The 12003-nt window shown below is 48.8% G+C and overlaps 1 protein-coding gene across 1 annotated transcript in view; it reads right to left on the bottom strand.

Annotated features, from left to right (window-relative positions):
* The window catches only part of LOC130261833 (alpha-2-macroglobulin-like protein 1), a 24796-nt gene extending 12793 nt beyond the window's left edge, over positions 1–12003 (bottom strand). Inside the window, exons 1-17 of the mRNA XM_056508470.1 lie at positions 11945–12003; positions 11171–11354; positions 10121–10283; positions 9614–9666; positions 8384–8404; positions 7732–7903; positions 7244–7328; positions 5841–5952; positions 5434–5548; positions 4946–5055; positions 4288–4455; positions 3075–3168; positions 2605–2750; positions 2217–2366; positions 1829–1981; positions 1141–1225; positions 215–329 (exon numbers count right to left, since the gene is read on the bottom strand). Coding sequence (XP_056364445.1) covers positions 215–329; positions 1141–1225; positions 1829–1981; positions 2217–2366; positions 2605–2750; positions 3075–3168; positions 4288–4455; positions 4946–5055; positions 5434–5548; positions 5841–5952; positions 7244–7328; positions 7732–7903; positions 8384–8404; positions 9614–9666; positions 10121–10283; positions 11171–11354; positions 11945–12003 — 1985 coding nt within the window. The remainder of the gene's footprint in view (positions 1–214; positions 330–1140; positions 1226–1828; positions 1982–2216; positions 2367–2604; positions 2751–3074; positions 3169–4287; positions 4456–4945; positions 5056–5433; positions 5549–5840; positions 5953–7243; positions 7329–7731; positions 7904–8383; positions 8405–9613; positions 9667–10120; positions 10284–11170; positions 11355–11944) is intronic.

Genomic DNA, 12003 nt, shown 5'->3' with positions numbered 1-12003 from the left:
TTGGTCTGGATGTGTACTGCTGTTCCTTAAATCTGTGTACACTTCAGTTCTGCTCCTCAAAGTCCAGTAGTTTAACACACTAAAATGCAGGGAAGAGCCACATAATTTGCATGCAGAGGTCTCTTTACACCCCTTTTACACAAATTCAAGTCAGCCAAGTCTCTGTAGCAAAGGGTCATCCTTCTGTCCATTTGTAAAGACAGGAATCACTTACCCAACAGAGTACACATTCCAGATCCAAGTCTCAGGGAAATAGTGGTGAAATCTTCTGTGAGTTGTAAATTGGGGATGTTCCTCAGTGGTTCTTTGGTCTTCTGTGGAAGGCACCCCTGAAAGAAAGAGTAAGGAGTCCCACCAGAGTGGGAGAGGTGAACCTTGCCAGCCATAGACAGCCTAGCAGTGGGGCTGGAGGCACAGCAAGCACTAAGAGACATGAGGAGAGTCTGCCAGACGAAAGCACAAGGGACTGGTCTGATCTCACGGGAGAGATTAGAAATGAAGGGAAAAGAGAGTGATAGCAGGAGAAGCAGCTTGCAGTGAGTTGATTGCAAGGTTTCCAAAACTTGGTTAGACAAAACCCTTTCCTGACCTGACCCCAAGTTGTTGCTTAAGAGACTAAGAATCTCCAGAGAGCCATTTTAACCAATGCTTATATAATTCTGTGAGTAATAGCATTGTTTGCTTGCTTGCACAAAACTCACATTCTACAGCAAGCAATGGTTTAAATACAGGCAGGCACATGAGCCTGTTTAGTACAGTTATCAAGTGCAAACTGAGACACAGTAAAAACAGGACTGTCTCTGTGGCCACTAGTGAGGACAGAAGCTGGGTCTCTACAGCCTGGGGAATGGGAATGGACACCGGGAAACAGATCCTGCACCCCACTTGGGTTTGTCTGTGAGGAAAGGGAGTGCCATCCTTTAGTGTCAGGGAACATCCAGGAAGTGACATCCTTCAGAGCCCTTTTTTATAGGGACTGGGTCACTCCTATTGAGTCTGGATTATGTAGCTAGACTGTGGCAGCAGCACCCAATACTCCTAAGAGAGACAATGTCCCCCACCAGCAAACCCCAAAAAGATCAGGGAGCTCTGCCACCTGATGTGATCTCACATCCCAGGTGGGCTCAAAGTGCAGCTTACCTATGGTTGGCTTCCTATCCGCCCGACGAGAGCATTGAGAGGGCTTCTTGATTACAAGGTTTGAGAAGACTTTCAGTCCCATGTTCTATCAGGAAAAGAAGGAGGGCAAGAGAGGCAGAAAAGCATCTGTGAGTGGGGAAGATTGACTGCTGCTCTTCAAAATTGTTCTGGAAACCATGGGGGTCAGGACAACCCAGTGCCCAGGCAGCCCAGAGCAGCAATGGCCCAAGCGGACACAGTGCTGAAGGGAGGCATGGAGGAGATCTGCCCTAAAGACCCCAAGAGGTCTGCCTGGGAACTGCCCAGAACAGTGGCAAAGAGCAGGCTAACAACTAAGCCACATCAACAATCTGTGGTCTGATGCTTGGGATCACTCCCTGTGTCTCTTTTTTCTAACACTGTCGATAAACAGTACATAGCCGAGGACTTCATTCCTCATTCCCATTCAAGTCCAAAAAAATGGAGTTTGATGGTCCAGGATTTCATCACCTTGCATTGTGCAAGTGTGGAGGGAAATACAAGTATGCCTACTCAGTGGGGTTGTACATCTATTGAGACAGCACAGTTCAGTCAGGGCAGACAGCAGGGTCTGGCTGGAGGAGGAAAGGCCTTCTCAGACTGCTTTGGGAGGAAATACCTCAGATGCTCATAATTGCAACAGCCCTGGGAAACATCCTGTGGTGATTACCCGGAAGAGGTTGAAGATGTCAGGCTGGAAGGAATTGTGTGGCCTTGCTCGTAGCAGAGATGACGAGGACTGGGGCTGCACACAGCGATCTGAATGCTCTTCTACTTGGGCAGGGTATCCACGTCGGTAGGCAGCAGGGAACAAACCATAGACCTAGGGAAACTCACAGGCAGGGAAGGGTTGGGCAAGGAGCAGATACCTCCAGCTGCTTCACTCCATCCTCCCCTAGCATGTACATCAGCTCCTGTCCTTCCTAGGCAGGCCCTGCTTTCTTCACACACAGACCTCCTCATTCATCGGCTTCCAGCTCCCCTTGCCACAGCCCCTGCCTGCCTCACCCAGCTCATCCATCACTCCCGAGGTTCTGCCTGGCTGCACAGACACTCACCATCCTGCTGGTCAGCTCATGGTCTGGTCTGGTGAAGAACATGTTTTCATCCACTGCCCGGACTGCACACAGGGAGCCGGGCGCTGCCTGCAGCTGGAGCTGCACTGCTGACCCTGCAAGGGCTTCTTTACCTGGGAATCCTACCTTGACCTGGAGCAATGCACCAGGAAAGGAATATGAAAAAGAAAGAGGTGTGAGGAGTGTGACATACAGATGGCACAGACAGAAAGAGGAAGACTAGCTGGAATCTCTCCTGCTCAGCCACTGCTATCAAAAGTCACTGCTGAAGCTTTCCTGCTGTCTGGGCACTGTGCTGGATCTGAGGATCTCCTCAGGCTTCCTAACTCCTGCTCATCAGCTCTTCCCCAGCCACAGAGATGAGTCTCACCTGGTTTTGGAAGCACAAGGCAACATCCAAACGGATGCTGTCAGCTGTGACCCCTCCGCTGGGGAAGATGGCGTACACCACTAAGGAAGGCGATGGGGACAAGTCGGCAGTGAAGGTCAAAGGGATGGAGAACGAGCCCTTCAACACTGAGGAAGGAAAGGCAAATGTTTGCATCATAAGCCCACTGATACCTCCTTCTGCCCTTCTTCTTTTTGTGCTATATAATCCCAAAATGTCAAACCAATTCCTGCAGCTGCACTCTCTGCCCTCTACTCCATCTTCCCCTATGTCCTCCCAGCCTCTCTTCCCATCATTGTTTCATTCTGTCTTTTTGCCCTCTTCCAGCTGACAACAATTGCTTCCTCAGCCTCTCTCTGTCCCGTTTGCTGACTGCTCCAGACCTATAGATTGAGGGAATTTGGGAGGAACTCTGGCAACCCTCATGTCCAAACTAGAAACCAACTGGATGCAACTGTTTCCCCATCTCTGCCATGACTTACTGTTCAGTTTCCCGATCTGGATATTCCTTTGACCCCTGACAACAATTCCAGACTTGCCAGTGACCTGCAGGAGGAGGGACATGAGGGATGAGCAGACTGCTGTTTGCCACAGAGTGCATCCACACGTACCTATGTGCATCTTGCTCCCAAAAGCAAAATAAAGCCCACAAAATTAACAGTGGGCTCAATCCAACCCCAGACTTGAGGAGATTTGCAGACATCACAGTCAGGAAGATTTAGCACAGGAGTCTCTGGTCTAGTCTGTTCAGTGAGGACAATGGATGGGTAGTGGGTTCACTGCAGATTGGTGAGTGATAACCTAAAGTGTTTCTCCTCTAGTAGGCTGGCCTCCCAAACAGATCAAAGCCCACTTCCACTGAGCAGCTGTTTGATAACCAGAGTGAAGAAGGGATACCCCTCACCATCCAGTTTTAATGGCAGATGACACTTCCAGCTGCAGCCTTGGCAGAGGCTAGGGGGGTGAGGGGCTACAAAGACAGAACCTTCACCCATCCATGGTGGTGACTGAAGACCCAGCACCGGGATCACGGTGTGGCCAGGCTGAGACCTACCAGGCATAGCATTCACCCACTCCCCTGAGAGCAAGGTTTAACTGTCATCCCTCCAGATATGACCTAAATTATATCCTCAACTTTTCCTCGGCATCTGGTCCTGTCAGTGCAGCCTTTCCCCCCAGGTTATCTACTACCCTTACTCACATAATATACAAAACTTATACGGCTGGTGTCTTCTCCCAGGTCATCCCTGCTGAGTGTGAAGGTCACCTGGACATTGTGCTTCAGCCCACAAGGCAGTGTTTCCATGGGTGGGTGTATGTCCAGGAAGCTCTTGGTTGTGACATGGAAGGGCTGCAGGTGATGGTAAGCGTTCGTGTAGCTGACGTCAGTCCTTCGAGGAGTGCGCATGAACTCCTCCAGCGTGAACCTCCCCTGAAAGGGCACCAGAGACACACAGAAATGGAGAGTTTCATGCTTCAGTGCTTTGTTAGCCTGTCATCAGCTTGGCTTGGGAAAGGCTGGTGGCTTGGTGCCTTCCAGGTGGCTCTGTGCAGGGCTGCGTGATGAGCCCAGGCCTGAGCTGGCAGGGGGGCTGCAGGCAGGAGTGGGGAGCACAGGTAGAGCTCAAGGACTCTCACTTTCCCATATGCAGAGGTGGTGTTTACCTCCAAGAAGACTGATGAGCTGTTCCAGGCAGTTGTGTCGAGGTTGAATGATGCTATTCCACTGTCATCTGTGATGTACGTTTTGATAAACCGACGCCTCATGAACCTTATCACAAGATAAACTTTCCTGTTTTTCATACCAGTTCCATAATGATCCTGAACCTTAATCTGGTGACAAGATGAGGCAGGAAAGCCAAAGTCAGATATTTCTTGCAATATCATAACCAAATCCTTCCTCTCTCCAACATAGACCTTCCTGTGTAGGTCACCTACAGACTTCAGTCTGGACCCAAGAAGACAGGAGAATTGTACAACTCCCTCATCTCCAGTGTGAAGCTGAGTATGGTTAAAATCTGTCTGTTCCAAAAGGTGTGTGTGGCCAGAATATGAGGAGTTTCTCTCCTGGCCAACAGTTGAGACATCCTTGCATCCCAGCATTCTTGCTGAGACACCACTCATTGCTTTCAGCAGATGCTGGAGGTGTAAACATAACAGGGAGTCTAAAATGCAGCATCTGCAGCCACACTGTCAAGCAGTGTGACACAGTGCAAGGCAAGCTACTCTGTCTGAGGAGCACAAAATGCTTTGGGTCAGCTTTACCAGACACTATATTTCTTGGCAAATGACAGGGAGCGAAAAAGCAAGGGAAGAAAATCACCTTCCCCCTGTATGGTACTCCAGGGATGTAATATTCATTGGGTGTCTCAAATACTGCCCTTGCAGCTGTCCTGGAGATGAGGATTTGGCTGGAGGTGTTGATCTGCACCCCTGTTGGAATGCAGAGTGCAAGGGAAGCAGGATCAGTACCAGAGGTGACTACTGCACTGTAGTTCAATTTTACTCTGTTATTCCCAGCCCCTCTTAGCAGAGTGTCTGAAACGTCCTTCCCAACACCAGCAATCTGCAAGGTTTGGAGGCTGTTCCTGTGGCAGCTCCATCTTTAGTTAAGCTGTCTCCAAGTCTCATGGACCCACAGCATTCCTCCCAGACACTCCTCATCCCCTTGCTGCTGGCAGAGTAGCTCTCCACATCCTGTGATGATCCCAGCAGCAGGGAGGAGGAGAGGAGGATGTGTGCCCTCTCTAGTCCTCAACCCCCTTAATGGTTCCCTTGCCCCTGCACCTTCCCTGCTGAGCCCCTGGGTACCTGTGCCTATCTCCAGGAGAGAGGCTTCTGCATAAAGTTTATTGTCTTCCTCTCTGGGAGCCAGGTTGAAGATCGATGTACTGACAGAAGGGGTGAAACACCCATTGCTCGCTGTCTGCAGTAGGAGTGATAGGTATTATTGGGGGCTGGGGAGAAGGGAAGGGGTTGGAAGTACAAGGGATTGATTAGTCATTCTGTCCTAACTATTGACTACAACAAATAGTAAGGCAGAACTCATGAAACACTGGAACATGCTCTCCAGGGAGGTGGTGAATGCTTCATTCCCAAAACATTCAAGGTCACACTGGACAGGGCTCTGAGCAGTTCCTTCTGCTCCCTCAGCCCTTGACACTTGATCCTGTGTGGTGCTTCTTTACTGCCCATATACCTTCCAGGACTTTACTCACAGGACCGCTGTGTTCCCTACAGATGTCCTTGCTGGTATCCTGCAGCCACCTCCTTGTTCTCTGGCACAGAGTCACATGCATTGTCCCTCGTACTGCTTTCCCATAACTGTACCTGCAGGGAGAGCACCAGAGTTGCTTCTGGGCAGAGGCACTGTGTGCTCTGTCCAGCACATTGCTCCACACAGGTGCCTTTTGTGACAAAGGTCTTACTGCAGCTGGCAAGCAGGCAGGCACAAATTAAAATATAGCACTTTGAGTACTTTGGTGCAATAGCATGGTTTGGCATCCAACAGATGCAGAAACAAAGAAATGGATGCAGAAATGGACAGGAACAGACCCACACCCTCTGGAGCTCTCCCACTTCTGGGCACTTGCTGCCCTGGAATTGCAGGCAGACACAGAGAGTGGACCTGATTTATCCACTCAGTGAAGATATTAGTCTGGGAGGGAAAGAAGTAGAAATGGGTGTCCCTGCAGACAGCAACAGCAAATTGCAGAAATAGAGGCACAGAGTGACCTCAGACTTGTCTCACTATGGGCTTATCTCATGATCAGGGCTCTTGTTTCCACTTGCTCTGCTGATTTAGATGTTTAGGTATTTCCTCTGCCTGCTTGGCTGCCTTTCCTTGCTTTGACTCCTCTCTGACTTGCCCTTTGGAGCAATGCTCCTGATGGTATCAGTAAGAAGATGACATCTGTGACCCATCCTGATGATATAGAGTGGCGTGTACTATTTACTACTACAGCCTCATATGACCTGGCTGTAACTGTCCCAATTAATGAGAACTTATGTCAGACCAATCAGTGGCAAAAGAGACACCAAAAGTCTCCAGACAATGCAGCCCCAAATACAAATGAGCTCACCAGATTTTGAGTGCTTTTGTGCTCATTGTCCTCCCTTCTTTGTGTTTATACTGTCAGAGGTCCTGCCCTCCTTCCCACCCTCATCTGCTCATTTTTTGCTGATAACCACATAACTAGAGAAATTTATCTGCTTCTCCTAAGAAGGTAATAAGTCCAGTAGCATGTAAGTGAGAAGGAAAGGCATAAACTCCTAAAGAAATGCCAGCTCCTTTACCTCAACATGTCTTTCCCATCTGGTACTTTTCCCACGTAAGATCTTTCCATGCTAGACAGACACATCTTCCAGAGGACAGTATCTGTTGCCTTGGGCAAGTCTCCCTATAGATGGATGTTCTCTGTCATGTGGGGCTCAGGTACCTCCTCCACAAGGAAGAACCATTAGCTTGACTCTTGAACTATTTGGGATTCTTCTAAAGGGATGGCCCTGTCTGACCTTTCTTGAGCCACCTCTCTTTGATGGACTGAAAAGATAGGAGATATATGGAAGGAGAGACATAGTTTTGATGGAATCTTTCCTTTCCCCTGAACATTCTCCTTACCTGCCACACACTTGCAGTGGGAAGGTTTTATCTGAAGCATAAATCTGAGCTGGTCCCACAAAGAAAACATCAAACTTTTGCAACACTGGAACAAAAACCTGAGTTACTCCATCAAAGGCAAAAGGCTACCTGGGCACAGGGTCACAAAAGGGAAGAGTATGTTCCCATAAAGGAACATGTTAATGAGGAAAAAGCAAGCATTAATTAAAAACAGGGAAACCAAAGAAAGAATCCCCCCCCTTTTTTCTTTTCCCCCAACAGTCTTGCAGAGGTCTTCAGTGTTTTTCTCAATTTGCCAGAAGATACCTTCTCCAGGAATCTCCAGCAAATTTCCCTTGTGTTCATTTCTGATATTGCCCATAGATTTGTGTTCAGTCATAGCTCTCAGGCAGTAAATCCCATTTTACAATATTTGGTTTTACATTGTTATACAGACAGGCAAGCAACAAACAAGCACCTTCTTCCATCCCTTTCTTCATTCTCCTTACCACGTTCCTCCACCTTAAAGGTACTGGACTGGACTGAGCTGGACTTAAAGGACTGGGCACTGATGGTGTAAGTCCCCAAGGAAAGTTCATCAGCTAACTGGAAAGAGAGATCTGCAATGCCCTGTTTTGGTCTCACATCCAGCCACTGGCCAATGCGGTTTTGTTTTGGGTCCTGCAGTGCAAGGGAAGGAAAGAAAAGGCAGTCATTACCAATGCTTCCTATTCTCTACCCAGAGTCCCCTGGATTCAATGGCATTTCAGAGATTTCAGAGGCTTTCACAGGTTCCTGCTGGTTTTAGCCCAGATGATGATTCTGGAGCACAAACAGAGGTGAATCCAACCCACCCAGGTTTACTCTGCTCTGCACAGCCATGGAAAAAGAACATATGGAAAGTTCTGACATTTAGACTCTCCAGTCTTCTAAATATGAACTATAAAAATTAGCTAAAGCCTGGCTGGCATTCCTGAATGTAGAAATTGATGAAGTCAAACCATTTGTATCACCAAGTCTTGGTAACAAGAAGCATTTGGACAGAGAATGTGCATGCACAGAGCCTAAGAAAAGTAACTTGAACTGGTAAGACAGCATCCTAGGTACTATCCATACTGAAATACCTATCCTCATAACTTCTGAAGAGTCTGGATCACCCACCTGAATTTCCACCATGGAGTACTGCAAAGCAAACAGACAGCACTGTCAAAAGCTGGCATGACATAGCAAGCTGCATATAAACTTCTCTTACCCACCCAGCCCCTGTACTGTGACAAACACTCTGATACAAGAAACTTGATCCTACTGAAAGAAGGACAACTGCTTTGAAATAGTAAGGAATAGTAAAAATCCATGCTATTCTTCATATTTGCTTTTTGAATATTTAGGTTGCATTTTGATAGGTATTCAACAGCCATGAAAGCTAGAATTTGTTCTATTTGTTTACACTTCATTATCTTATTAATATAAGATACATGCTTTCCCTATGGGGAGAAGAAAGGGGTGTTTGATCCTAGGATATCACCAATAGCCTGAGAAAGATGAAATTAAGTCAGCAGTAAAGAAGCTGGAAGGCTCTCTCCCTTTATTTTAGTCTGGAAGGATTTGGTCCAGCTCCCCTAATGCGTGCCCTTCAGTATTTAATTGTCATGGCATGAATTCCTGTTGGCTCTCCCTAAATTGCTTGAGGACTGAGGAGTGAAATAGCTATAGCTGCTGGCTGCTGACATAATTGCTTACTGAAGAATGGCACCAGCCTTGCAGTTTCCTGGCCACCACATATGTAATTCTCTGGCAACTTCTCACTCCCTTGACATCGGGACAATGAGCTGCTGCCAGCAGCAACTCAGTATAATTTGGTTGTACTGTTTTCTCTCCTTTTTTTATGATCAATTCCTGTGTATCCTTCCCCATATTAATTAATATTTCTTAAAATGTTGCAGCTAGCTTCAGGCTCTCCTGCCACCCTCAGGTGTCACACACTGCCCAGGTAACTGAGCTTTTCAGAGCTGTGGGAGGGGATCTTCGAGTCTCGTGCTGTTTGTACACAACTTTGTCTGATAATTATGCCCATGGCCAGCAACCCACAGACTGGTCCCCAGAAGCCCTGCCTGCTTTTTTGGCAAGGGCAGGTGCATTCAGTTAACTCAGCTAGCTAGGAATGCTGGCACACTCCCCAGATCCCATCCAACCCTCCCATCAACCAGCAGCCAACCTCTAAGAGCAACACCAGCCAACAGGAATTGTTGTTCAAATTTGGTTTTCTCGAGGGCTGGCATTTACCACCCTGGGTGCTGGGACTGTCCCAGCCTCCCTGGCATGGGGCTGGTAGAGTAAGCAGAGCCATCTGAAGCCTGGAGACTTCCTTGCCTCCACTTAGACAGGCTTTACCTTGCTGTTAACAGGAACAAAATCTTCAGTCAGTGTCACAATCCTGAATTTCACTGGAGGGAGAAAATGGAGTAAAGCACAATACAGACAGAGAACAGACTTGCCCAGCACTTGTCTCACCCCAGAATCCTAGCTCCACACCCAGCCCTAGTGGCAGCCCCATGCCTGCCCTGCAGCCCCTCACCCTTTACGCAGCCCCAAACACGTGGAGCAGCACAGCTGCTTCACAATTTAAGGGTTTTCCCATGGGCTGCACCCAGGGCTACCCTCACATTTCCTCGTCTGCAGGGTAGGCAGACCAGTCCTACCTGCCCTGGCCAATTCCAGGTCTGCTGCCTTTTCCAAGCCAGCTCTGCTCCTAGAGCATGGTGCTAAAACACGGGATACCTCAGTGCAGAAGGCAGCACACCCCCTCTGTCCCCGTGTAAAGCACTCACAGGAAATTGGGAGCAAAGCCTGGGAGGGTCAAGGCAGGGCCACTTTCAGAGTGCTCCATGCTTTGCTCACCTGTCTCTCCTGGGTTATAGATGGGCTTATCTGTCTGAATGAAGGTGCCTGTTCCAGCCCTGCGGATCAGGACTTTTTTCTCTTCACTCACACTGAAGTAGTGGCCATTGGAGATGCGCAGGTGCACAGTGGCCACCTCCTGGCTGCCTGCAGGTCGGGGCACCTGACAAAACAGGAGAGCCATGGGTTAGCAGGCATCAGAGCAGTGCTCTTCTTGCTTCAACTGCACTGCAAGGCCAGACTCTTTGCCATCTCTACTCTGGAGGCCAGTGTAGGGTGTCCCTCAGTGGTTGTGTCTGTGGAAGCACAGGGAACAATGCTTAGCAGCTGGGATAGATGCTGGGACAAGAGAAAAAGGAGGTGGTTCTGACACAGAACTTTTGTTTACTCCTTCATGGGACCATTGTTAGGATCTGCATGGAGCAAGATGGAGAAGACTTAACTCAAGGGAAGAAAAAGTCTATGGTGATGAGAATTCTGTTTACTAGAGTGTGAGGGTCACAGAGACTGAAATCCCCTTCTTATTATCAATGCAAACTAAGAAAATAAGGATCATGAGTTGGGCAAATAAGAAAGGTTTGTGCTGAGCTTGTGCACACCCTCCCATGTCTTTCCAAGTCCTCCAGGACTTTTTCAAGCTCAGAAGGAAAAGCTTGGAAGGAAGCAGACATGAGGGGAGCTGTCAGAGATGAGAGGTCTGACTCTTTCTGTGTCACAGATTCACAAACAGCTCACTGTGACAGTGCATCTTCCTCAGGGGAGAGAATGAGCTGCATGACTGCCATTTGGGTGCTTCTAAGCTATCAATCCTCCTCAGACCTCTGCTGCCTAGCCAGGCAGCCTTTCCTCAGTGTGCCACCAGGATTCCCCACAGGAAGAGTACCATGCGGGCAGACAAAGACAAGGAGCAAAAACTCCCCCTTATTTTGCATTCACTCCATTCCATGCCATCTTATCTTCTGTCTTCCTCATTCTCTCTTTCTTTGGTGAGAGGCAGATGAGCAGGCTGGGAGCTGCCAGCTAGGGGTCCCTGCCAGGAATGCCTCTGACCTGAAATCTGGTGCACTCGAAGATCCAGTCGTTCCGGACCACCTTGCGGTACAGGCTGAGGTTGCCAGATGGGTGCACAAGAGTTAAGGCCACACGAATAGGCTTTTCAACCCCACGAAGGTCCAAGCATGCCCTCTGGGATGAGGGGTAGGGTAGGGCAGCTGGAATGATGATCAGGTACCTCCTGCAGTAGGGAAACAAGATATCATCACATCCCAGGAACCCTCTCATCCACTCTTGGCACTAAAAGGCTGGCCTGAGGAAAGAGGACATTTTGCCGTCTCTCTGAGACTGGGAGTGCTACTCTACTGGAGAGACTGGGACAGATTGCCAGAGTGACAACCTTGCACAGGGGGGATGGAAAGTACAGAGTTCATTTCATATAAGTACAAGATGAATGCTTTTGGTGACAGAACAGTCTTTGCCCTTCTTGCTTTGACACAGCTCCTCAGCTACCCCGACAGCAGATTGGTTCCTGCTTATCTATCAGCCTTGCAGTTGATTTGCCCTTCACTTTCCCTTCATCCTACCTCATACTGCGGCCCCTCACTCTTGTTCCCACCACCAGTGCTCACCTACTTCTGCAGCGATATCCATGAGAGAGGTTCCCACCTTCAGGAGAGCCCTGCATCCACAACAAGGCTCTGCACCCACCCCATGGCTAGCCCTTCCAGGAGGCAAGGGCTCACAGGGTCCCACACTCTCTCCCTGCTATCTTGGCCCCTCCCTCTGCATTCACAATTATCAATCACTAGATTTTTAAATGGCACTTACGGTTGTGCCACTATCCCCAGGGTGTAGAGCAGCCAGCTCAGGAGGATGGGAGTCCACAT

This window comes from Oenanthe melanoleuca, chromosome 1 (assembly GCF_029582105.1).
Source record: "Oenanthe melanoleuca isolate GR-GAL-2019-014 chromosome 1, OMel1.0, whole genome shotgun sequence".
NCBI classification, from domain to species: Eukaryota; Metazoa; Chordata; class Aves; order Passeriformes; family Muscicapidae; genus Oenanthe; species Oenanthe melanoleuca.
This window is presented reverse-complemented; position numbering and strand designations above follow the sequence as displayed.